This window comes from Epinephelus moara, chromosome 13, assembly GCF_006386435.1.
Source record: "Epinephelus moara isolate mb chromosome 13, YSFRI_EMoa_1.0, whole genome shotgun sequence".
Classification (NCBI taxonomy): domain Eukaryota; kingdom Metazoa; phylum Chordata; class Actinopteri; order Perciformes; family Serranidae; genus Epinephelus; species Epinephelus moara.
Genome location: NC_065518.1, coordinates 17,411,094 through 17,422,840, shown reverse-complemented (window position 1 = coordinate 17,422,840; position 11,747 = coordinate 17,411,094). Strand labels below are relative to the sequence as shown.

At 40.9% G+C, this 11,747-nt stretch overlaps 1 protein-coding gene across 2 annotated transcripts in view; it reads left to right on the top strand.

The window, feature by feature from the left end:
• ccdc186 (coiled-coil domain-containing protein 186) overlaps window positions 1–10,945 on the top strand; it is a 38,465-nt gene extending 27,520 nt beyond the window's left edge. For both annotated transcript variants that reach the window (XM_050059861.1, XM_050059860.1), the window contains exon 16: window positions 6,580–10,945. In XM_050059861.1, coding sequence (XP_049915818.1) covers window positions 6,580–6,663 — 84 coding nt within the window. In that variant the 3' untranslated portion in view covers window positions 6,664–10,945. The remainder of the gene's footprint in view (window positions 1–6,579) is intronic.
• Window positions 10,946–11,747: the final 802 nt, after the last annotated feature.

Genomic DNA, 11,747 nt, shown 5'->3' with positions numbered 1-11,747 from the left:
TTGCAAGTGTACTCTTCTTCAACGTTTTGTTTACTTCCTGGATTTTTCCCACATGGAAATTCTGACCAATCAAGAGCAGCTTTCTCGCACAAGGCATTTGATCTGGTCCGCTTGTAAATGCTGCCGTGAGAACACGAACCAGCTCTAGGCAATTATGCAACTTTGTTACAAAATCAGTCCCTGATTCAGACCAAAGCAAGACAACTCTAGGTCTGAAAGCATCCTGAGTCGCTTGGTTTCACATAATCACCTTGGTTATAAAGTAGAGCACAGATTTATTTGTGGAGGTATTTTGGTTGTGGTAACATGATTGTCATAAGGCAAAGAAAAACACACCCAAGTTGTGGCTGCTCGGAGTCAGAAATACTGGTGGTACACAAATAGGCATATTAGTTGCTTGCTTCGACATGCGGCTATGAGGTACAGAATGGAGTTTGCCTACCGTTACGCTATTGTTTGTATTAGTATGCAAACATACACACTTCGAGTTGCAATGGCAGACTGGCTCTGTTCCCTTAGGCCATCTGCTCGTGTTGTTGACTCCAGGGGAGTGAAGAAGAGTTCAGTTGCGACATCAGTATATCCAGCAACATCCAGCAGCAAAACTGAGCTCCAGTCAGTGAACAGTGGACGACATGCTCAACTCCACAGAGCCCTTAAGCTCCACCCTCGCTGCTGCAGAGACTCAGTGCTCTGTTTGCCTATTTATTCAAAGTTTATTAATATCGGAACGTGTCGGGTGTATAAACTGCACCAAATTTCACAATGCACGTCCTTGGGTCCTCAGCAGGATATCTGCTATATGTGAAATAAACTGGATGAACTGTTCTCCAGATATGCGAAGGACACACATACAGACAGAGATTCCTCTCTTTATAGTCACATGACCTACTGTATTAGTGTCCCAAGCTTATGCTTACATAATAATAATGACTTTTTTTAGCATTAGATTTTTTTCATACGGAAATTTAGCCCACTTTAAAAGTCTTCCCACCTACACCAGCCCAGAAGACTGCAGGATCCCTGGGTGCCTCCACTGTAACAGTTTTGTACAGTGCAAGAGCTGCTCATGCAGACTACTGATGCAGAGCCTCATTTAGTTCCTAGGCCCTGCAAAGTGATCATGCTCACTGGTAACACAGCCAAACTCCCCGTGCATAAGCAGTTGCTATTTTTGGGTTCCTTTTAACATAACATTTTTTTAATGACTTGCCTCTATTCGTCTAAAACAAATCATTTCACGGCTTTATGCATTAACTGCAACAAACCTGATGCAAATAACCACTGTGTTTTGTTGTGTTTGCTCTATATTTTTCAAGGAAATCCCACCATTTGCTTAAATTCTTGACAGGGAAACTAATTTGAATGAATTTCTAATACCTAATCTTGATTAATAATGTATATTTTTGTTGAATTAAGTCACAAAAGGCTTAAAAATATAAAAGTAAACCATCAAATTTACGAAACGGGATATGTTTTGTTTACATAAATTACTTAAATCGAATTTAATCATTACTAATGTTGTCAAGTAAGTGTCTTAAGAGCTTTACTTAAACAGAACAAGGACAGTAACATAATACTAACGATATATAAGGGGGTTTAATCAGAGCAAAGGGAATGTCAAGCCACTTGCTAGTTTTTCCTCACTGAGATAGTCAGATGTTTAGGTCGTATCTCCTAAACCTTTAACGTCAGCCACAGCATGTATCATATTGTCTGTATGTGACTTTTCATTTCATCTGACAAGCTGTCAGTCCTCTCAGCGCAGTGTGCTCGTCAAGGCGTCTCTCAACCATTTCAGTTTATAGAGAGATGACATGAAATCACGATCCAATTCACAACCTGCATTATTGATGCTATTGCTAAGTAAGGAAACTGTGCCCCACTGTAACTGAGACGTCTTTCTCCTCCTCACCAGTTCACGATCTGAAATAGTTTATTTAAGCCTATATTCACAGTGTTCATCCTCATTCAGCTCCTGTGTGTGTGAGCTTTGTCCTGCCTCTTCACCTGAGGGTCTTTGGATAATTAAATTGAATAAGGATCTGTTCCACCTCTCAGTTCCTGGTTTATAACAGCAGCCTGTCTGAAGAGGTGATGTAGCCAGATGAGACACTGTATCCACAAGGAAATGTAGTGCCAGGGCGGCAGCAGCCTGTGGTGACTAGGCAAGGCAGGTCTATTTATATAGCAATATTTAGACACCAGGCATTTCAAAGTGCTTTACAGGGGCATAGGAATACATTAAAGGTCCAGTGTGTAGGATTTAGGGGCGTCTATTGGCAAAATTGGTATACAGTATTCGTAACTATGTTTTCATTAGTTTATCATAACCTGAAAACAAGATTCCTTGTGCTTGTGGCACAACCAATAAAGCTTAATTTCCGCGGTATGATATTACCCACATGATCGGCACTGCTTCCGCATCATTGGGTCCATAGAGCAGGCGCACGAGAGACTTCTGCCCGCCAAACCAGCAACTTCCTGTTTCGCAATTCTGTTAACTTGAATGGGGATAAAATTATTTAATCTTGCTGCTCTTCTAGACTTTCCAAATGTTATCGGGCAGAACGGATCAAATCCTGATTGTAGAAAGAGTCATTTTGTGGGGGTTGTGACGCCTAAAAATGTATCCACGGAATTACTGACATCTCTTTCCCAGTGTAAGTCCACTGGAAAAAATATCTCTGGGCCCAATGTCATCATGTGTCAGACTCTTGAGTAGTAATTAAACTGTTCGGCCCCAACGAAAATTGGCTTCAAAGCCTGGCACGCTACATGGAGTCCTGGGGTCTCATTTATAAACATCGTGTACGCAGAAATAGGGCTGCAACGATTAGTCGACTAATGGATGACTAATCGACTATTAAAATAATCAGTGACTATTTTAGTAGTCGACTAATCGGTTTGAGTCATTTTTCATAGAAAAGTACTATAAAAGTACCCCAAAATACTCTTATTGCAGCTTGTTACGTTCAAATATTGGCAGCTTTACACACTCTCCCATGAAGGTGAACTAAAACCCTTTCGCGTGAGTACGAAACAAGACATTAGATGACATAATTTTGGGGTTAGGGAGAGACAGGCCAACATTTTCAACATTTTAACACATTTTTCGATAAAATGATTAGTTGACTAATCGAAGAAATAATCAACAGATTAGTCGACAATGAAAATAATCGTTAGTTGCAGCCCTACGTAGAAAACAAGGCCTGAATGAGGCGTAATCCACTTCCCACGCAGAAGTTGTGATCTATAAAAACAGACTTGATGGTAGAAACTTTGACCCATGCTTGTGAACATTTTGGAGATGGGAAATTGGCGATACAGACGATGAGGTGGAAGCCTGGTTATTGTCCATATGTACATTTTTTAGTATGGATCCTGCGCACGGTTTCATGAATGAGACCCCCTTGTCCTCTCCCATGGAGTCTGCCCTGTTGTTTCTACAGTAGCCCAGAGTGGATAAACCAAACCTTGGCTCTAGATAAGGCCATTTCTGTTTTCGCACCAGCCACTTAAGTTCTGCTATACTCAAGACACATGGGAGATTCAGTTCTGCAACCTCACCACTAGATGCCACTAAATCATACACACTGGACCTTTAAACATAAGACTTTATGAAAACACTAAAATTGCATTTGAAAGACAACAACAACAGAAAATGACAGGGCGCAAACAAATAAATGTATGAAGAAACTGCATTTAAAAGATTAAAGTTTATTCACACTAGACTAGTTTCCATTACCTGAAACATACACGGTCCCAGATTTACCTTGGTAGAAGTTTACATTAACCACCCAGCTGGAGTATGTACACATCTGATGAGTTATGAAAGTAGATGGGTCTAGATTTTGAATCAGTTCCAACCCATTCACTATTGTATCTGTTTCCTCAATCAGTGTGCAGTACATGCTGCAACACAACTGACCTATTTCTCACTATTTTTACCTTCTGGAAAGTGTCAAACATATCTTGGATCCAAGCCAAATACAGTGGGCGAAAAAACTGCTTCCAAACAGGCCAACATAAAAATAAAAGAGGTAAAAAATTAAAATATTCTGATGCGCCCACATAAACAAGGCAAATGCTCAAAACGTGTCATCATCCTGTCTTTGTGTGTTGTTACTGTTTCTTTGTCTTTTTGCTCCATTTGCACTTTTGTTCATGTCAGCACATTAGATGCTTTAATAATATACTCATATTTTGCAAACAAGCACCTTCACATTGTCTTTATGTTGTTATGAAGCCTACGTAAAAACATAAATGCAGCAATGAATTGTTACGTGGGAGGACTTTGTGGCAGCAGCTTTTCTTTCTGTGGATGAAAGATGATTGGCAGTGAGCAGGAAGTAATGATATAAAAACACTCAACCTGAGGACAATAAAATGACAATAAAACAAAACGCTCTCAGAAAGCCAAAAAAAGGCTTCACACTCACTGTGCTGGATAATTTAGCTTTGGCCATTTTCAAGCTTGTGATGATTGTTTTCAGTTTTTTAAAGAAATATTAATAGAACCACTTTATTTCTGTGCATTGTTTTGGCTCTTATTACTAAAACAGGTAAAGTCACTTATTCTTTTAATTGCCCTTTTTTGTTCTCTTTAAGATGTTTTCTACTCAAAATACTTCTGCTTAGAAATGGCTGGAAAAAAGGCAAAGATGCTCAGGGTTATTCCTGTCTCAAAATGAGGCTGAGGTTGATCTTGTGCATGTGCACTGTGGCTTTAACCGGCTCAAACAAACTTTTCTTTTTTTTTCTTTATTACAAACAACTTATTTAAGGAGTTCTAACAGTTATGTGTGTGAAGTGATTTGGTGCCACTACGCTGTTTAAGAGTGTAATTATTTCATTATTTTGTCATTTTGTTCCAATAGAAATTCTTCAAAATTATACAGAAGCGCTGTAGTATAACCAAAAGGAGCCCACTGGTGTGTGAAGTGATTTTTGGGACATTACACTGTATAGGATTGAGGTTATTGAATATTTTTATCTGTTCCTCCAGGATGTTGTAGTCACGACAATTAAAGCAAATTCAGCCAATCCCTGTGAAGTTTGCGCAACCTTGCAAATTTGTCCAATCATTGCACCTTTACCGCAAAGTTCACTCTGAACAACACATGTATCATCTCGAAACAAATTCTGTTTGTTGCTTTAAAACGGGTAAAATGTCACTTCATTGTAGAGCTGCGTGCAGTGCATTGATTCCCTCAGCCCCCCGCTGTCTCTCTGTGTTTATAATGAGACTGCCGTGGGATCGGAGCTCTGTGACTGCGACAGAATCACACACACACAGTGACAGGGCTGACTGTTAGCATCACACAGTTAACGTCAGCCAACTGTTATCAACAGGTTTTCCAATAGATTAATGCTGTTTTGGTATTGGTGTGTGATTAACGGCTTATGTTAACCACTGCTTTGACCAAAGTGGCAAAATATGGCGAGTAGTAATGCGATCATGAGGTGCAGTGTTAGCTTGTGCTGGCTCAGCAGAGAGGGCAGGAGGAGAGCGGTTCACAGACACGGTCCCTCAGCTCTGCGTCGAATGGGAGCAAAAGCTGATGGTCAGCGATTAGCCCCCCGCCATCACAAATAGATTTTAATTCTGTGTGAAACACTAAATGCTTGTAGTAATAAGCCCTGTTTCCGTGTCAGCATCTCAACTATTTTTGCAATTTTCACTTGTCTCTTTAAATTCATTGCAAGAAAGTACCTATAAACATTGCAACATGCATCGCAGTGTTCTCGAAAAGCTGCGGTGAAATCAGGCATTTCAGGCCGCAACAGCCCCAAAAACAGCCAGTGAAATTTTGGAGAAACTGTTATGTCATAAGTTATCTCTTTTCAGTATTGCACTTTGTAGACGGTCCCTGTGTACACTTCTTGTAGCTGGTTGCACATAGAGAGCAACATTATTTGCCGAGCTCAGGGGACGGCTTGTTGTGATGGAAATTTGTAGCTTGTTGTATACTTTACTATAGTTGAATATTTTGCTTATGCGTTGTTGATCCAGGAACTACTAAAGCTAACTGCATAGAGCTGCGTTCTCAAACACCAACTGTCATTTGCAACGGTGTTTGTAAGTGCCCTTTTGCAAGATAAAACTATATTAAACATCCAACGGCAGGGAGAAGGAGGCTAATAATGATCTTGTTGGCTTTCTTTCACGTTTATAGTGATGGTAACTGCTTTGCTGCGGTCCAGCCAAAAACAGACGTCTCTTTTCTTCCTCTTTGGCAGTTTTGGCAGTGCCTCTTCCTGGTGCACTGTGCTGATTACAATCAGTACCACCACACTGGTGTAATCTCGCCGTAGCACTTACAAATGGCAGAAATCCTCCAAGTGCAGCACTTGTTAGAAAAATATGAAGGCACCTGTCAGAGTTTTGTCGAAGGCTGGAGATGGTACAAACTTTGATAGAGGAGGCTGCCTCATAATCCTCTGTGCAAGAAAACCCCTGATGCTTGAGCTTCTTCTTTATTGCTGCTGATCCACAGCCAGAGCACACCAGTCCCTCTCATGTATCCTCACATAAATGGTGATTTAAAGTCTAAAAGTCTTAAATCTCTTTTACAGGAGAATCTGCAGACTCTTGGGGCTGAGATCGAGCGGCTCATAAAACAGCAGAGAGATCCTGAGGACGGAGTAAGGAGGAAGTGACCCAACCATGTCGCTGGAGAGAGGAAATTAAAGAACAACTTAAAGAACCTCCAACCCACCATTTCTGAAGGGACAGCAAATTTTGAGACGTACCCACAGTGATTCTCCCAACGTATGAAGGAGCAGACTGAATGTTGTCAGAGCCGGTAGCACCTCAGGCTGCTTTTCGGAGGACCTCTTGAACTCTTTCCACATGGAGAACGTGTCTGAACTTACTTGAACTGTTGTTATTCCGTCCACATTGTACCGCCTCCTCCGACACATCTAATCTTCCTCTGGCTAATGTCCGTCTCCCCTGAGCCTTGCCAAGATAAAACTCCTCGGGCCAGTTGCTCCAAGCTTAAAGAGTCTGACTGCCTTGTAAAAACTAATTGACTGAAGATGCCATAATTATGAATGTATAGCAAAATTCTACCTGGGAAATTGCCCAAAACGACAAACACTGATTTGCCAATTAATTAATCCTATAAAAAGAAGAGACAGTTTTCTGGTACATTTGTGTGTCCTCGCAGCTCTGTCCACCAGAACAGTAAGTAAACATGAGATGATCATCGCCCAGCATGCTCTCTCTGCTTTTCTCTTGATGTCTGTCTGCCAATAAGCCAAATGTATTTTTGAAAAGCTGCTGCTTCAGCTTGACTAAACAGCACTCCAAGAAGCAAAATTGAAAGAAAGAAAAAAAATAACAGATCAGCTCTGGCTTGCTGGGGGACCTTGTACGCCACCTGTGCATTTGTCATCAGCTTTTGCTCTGCACAGCACTTACGAAGACGCTGGTGTAGCAAGGTGCCTCGCATCAGCAGACCCCCCCCCATCTGTGTGACACCGGTGCTAGACTGAAGGAAGAAGACTGTGTCTTTGTAATGTTTCATGCAGCCAACAGCACTATGCTATCAGCGTGGAAGTATCCCAATGTAAAGCTGTGTCAAAGTGAAGAAAATCAACAAGTTTAATGTCATGTTAAAGGCGCTGAATGCGACATTCAGAGTATTAATATAGAAGCAAACGATTTGCTGTGTAAAGATACAGTGGAGTGATGGCGTCCTGAGCAGAGAATGAAGTCACGCTCCCTCTGAGTGTGCTGTAGTCTGAGCTTCTGTGTTTGATGTTGTGATAGACAGTCCGGCCGTGTGTGCATGTGATTCCCTGCAAGTGTATCCCACCGGCTAGCTAATCAACTTCACCCTGCAATGCGTTCACATGCTGGTTACTGCTAATAACGGAACAGCATTGTGGTGGAAGCGTAGCAACCACCCTCTGGTCAGCACCCTTAGCTCTGTCAGCACTTTTGCGGTCGTTAGCACCGTTTATCGAGTTAGCAGCTAGCACGGTTAGTTGCTAATCCTTGGCTCAGCCGTGTGCAGATAATCCCACCCCAGATTCTGAATCATCGATATGCTCCGAATGTTGCATTCAGCTCCTTTAATGTTGAAACGTAGAGCTGATCGTAAGTTTAGCCATTTTGAATGTGATATTTAATTTATTTTCATTTTTGTTTGCTCAAAATGAAGTTTGATTTGTCTGGTTGTTCAGTTTTATTTTTAGTATCGTGCAGTTTCACTCAAGAAAGCTTTCTTTTAGAATTTCGGTCCTTGCTTTTAATTTAAAGGAGTACTTCACCAACAAAATAATCATTTGTATATCTAATACTCACTCTGTTTCACGTTGAATTTGCGAGAAAAACTTTCTCTGGCACGCCTCCACGGTGAACAAAGAATCCAAAAACAAGGGAACCATGTGTAACAACAGCAAATCTATGTCAAAACACCTGCTTACAAACTCTCACACAACTCCTTCAGTGTAATCCACTTCTCATTTATTCAGTTATACGCACAGTACTTCCCAAAACATATATTTTCTCTAAAACCACAGATACTAACACACTAAAACTCTACATAAACAATTTCAAGCACAGACAAGTAGCGTGTGTTTGACTTCTGCTCAATGGAATGCAAGAGCAGAGTTCAAATGCACACGCTTGGCTACTTACGTTACTCGGATGCTGAAGGTAATATTAGGAAATATTAAGGTGTTTGGGAAGCACTGAGCATACCACTGGGTAAATAAGACTTGCATTATGCTGCACAAGTTGTGAAAGAGTTTGTAAACAGATGTTTTATATAGTTTTGCGGTTGTTAAACATCAATTTATCAGTCATCCTTGTTTGGATTCTTCATTCTTCTTCACCGGAGACACAGGGTGAGTAACTGATACACACATGGCCATTTTGTGGGTAACATATTCCTTTAAGATGATGAATACCTTAACTATTTTTACCTCTCCTTCACTGATCTGTCTGTTCAGTACCAACTGGCAACAGCATCTCTTAATCAGACACAAACATCTAAAGCTGTTTATGTCTCAGCTTCCCCGAAAGTGGTTTGTTAGCATCATAAGCATTCCTCGCTCCAAACAGTTGGCACGGAGATGCTACCAGCTTGTAGAAACTTTCTTTGCACCGTGTGCACAGTGATCAAGTGGTGGTGGTGGAGGATAAAACTAAGAATGTTAAGGTATTTGTATCGTGCTTTTCTTTTTGTTTTTCTTTCTTTTGTCACCGAGTCCAGTGAAGTAAATCAGAAGAATCAGAAGGACAGGAGATCTGTAGCTGTAGCTCAGGAAAGCCAATGGAACCTACAGAAATATATCCAGGGACAAAGTGCAATGCTGTTCCTTTTATTGATTTTCTGTTTTCTCATTTTGTCTTTTTTTTTTTTCGTTGTTGTTCCGAATGTGTCTGTGCTAAACTGTTTTATATGTCCAATTTTATGCTTGTGTACGTGCAACATGTGACTGTGCGGGTGTTTGAGTGTTTCAACTTGTGTGTGTCTGCGTGCATGGCCGCATGTGTGCCTTTTTTCTTTTAAAACCTCTCAAGCTCTTGTGTTTACACCTCGTGAACGTGCTTAAACTGTCAGAGTTTATGGGCTTTTACCGGATTGACCGTGAAGTTTGTTTCATCCAGAGGTGTAAACTTAATTTGCATTTAGACCAGAGCCACTCAGACACACACTCACAGATGTTTCGTCTGTCGCACACACTCTCAAACACACAGTATGAAGGTTACGCAGCTTGACTCCACACCACCTAAGTTTCCTCGGCCTCTGCGGAAGCTGCCACAAAACATAAGCCTCCATCTCTTTATTTCCCCAATCAGAACCAGGCTTTTATGGGTCATGTATGGTTACAGCTTGATCCCCCTCCCATACACCCTGAGGCGATGTTGAAATGGCCCACTACATGAATAGAGATGAAAGTTTCCAGGATTGAGGTCACGGAGTTCTTAAAGCCTCCCTGTTGCTGCAGTGCGTGCTCTCTGTGTTTGATGTACCTCTGCTTTTATTTCGTCCAAGCTGATTTTGTTGCAACGTGGGATCGGCATGTAAACACACGGACAGCAAATCCGGAGATCACAACTTGATTCTCCTCGATATTGAAACTCGGTGACCTTTAAGCTCTCAAAGGTTCTGTAAGGTTGCAGTTTTATTACTTAACATTTAGGTTTCCTTTTCTATCGAGCCAGTTGATTATTTCAAAATGAATTGGTGTTTTCACGCATCTCAAACAGTGCGGAAAAAAAACAAGCTGCTTGCTGCTGATGACGTGCAAATCGTAGCAGTTGTTGTTTTGCAGTCTGTTTCTGGGACAGCACAATACAACCTATGCAAAACACTCACATTTGGATTTCCTGATTAGGTCCTCATAATTCTCCAAGGCATGCTAATTCGCTTCTTCTGTTTCTGTCGCAGCGTGACACCTGTAAGAATCACGCTGAGCCGAGATTTCACACATTTCCACAGCCTTGAAACGAAGCCATGCTGCAGCATTGTGCGAATGAATGAATCGTGTGTCAGTATATGGGTATGAAGAAATGGTGTTCAGTATGTGTGAGTGTCAAAATGTGACGTTAAAGGTTAACTTTGGTCATTTTCAACCTGGACCCTATTTGTCCATCTTTCTGTGTCGAAGTGACTACTGGAGACAACAGTTTATGAAAATGGTCTTGTATTGAGTAAGAGTGCTGCAGTCGGCAGCCGTGAAATAGGTTGCAGTATAACAACAGGGGCAATTGCGCACAGTCAATTTAGGTCTGCTAAAAGTGCTTCTTTTTGCCACTGACAGGCTCATTATGGAACGGTTCCTGACAGACATAGACCTTTTTCTTTAACTAGAAACAGCCTCTTGATCACTTTCACCAAAGCCACCAGACTCCATTTAAAAAAACAGCAATTTTATCATCATAAAACATACTTTGTTCGAAGCCAACAGAAGCAAAATAAAACTCACCAATGCCGTCTTGGTTCACCTTTCACTGTTTTAACAATCACCAACTCTGGTTTTGGTTGAAATAAACCCTCAGTTCACCCAGTTGGCTTGGAAAATACTCTGGTTCTATACACGCTAAAAGGACTCTTTATTTAAATGGAGTCTGGTGGAATTGACGATGGCCACTTTGGGGCTGTTTCTGGCTGAACAAAAAGGTCTATCTCTGTAGGGATCCGTTCCATAATGCTCTCAGACTCGTCTAATACTAATAACTAATAATGAGCCTGTCAGTGGCAAAAACAAGCACTTTTAGTGGACGTAAATTGACAGTGTGCAATTGTCCATTTATGTTACATTGCAACCTGTTTCACAGCTGCAGCATTCTTACTTAATACTGGACCAATGTGTTGTTCCCATTCGATATCCAGACACAAAACGTGGGAAAAGAGGGATCAGGTTGAAAAACACCAAGTTTCCTTTTAAATGAGAAGTTTGTCATTTTTCTGTTTTCCTCCTGCTGTGCAATGATTCCCTCCTCCTCCTCCTCGCTCTTTTTTTTGTGGAATATTCAAACTGTGATTATAATATACATTTGTAAATATGTCATTCTGTAAAATTACGATAAGATGTTTTTAAAAATGCTGATTCTGGATTACGTTTGTATATATGGTGTTTCCAGGGAATAAAAGGAGATGAGTCTTAAATTTCTCTTGAATTTCCCGCAGTGTTTCATGTCTTGTGTTTTTGTTTTGTTTACTTACAGTAACATTTGCTAAGGTTTCTGTTTTTCAGTTACAGGGCAATGACGTATAAGCAGA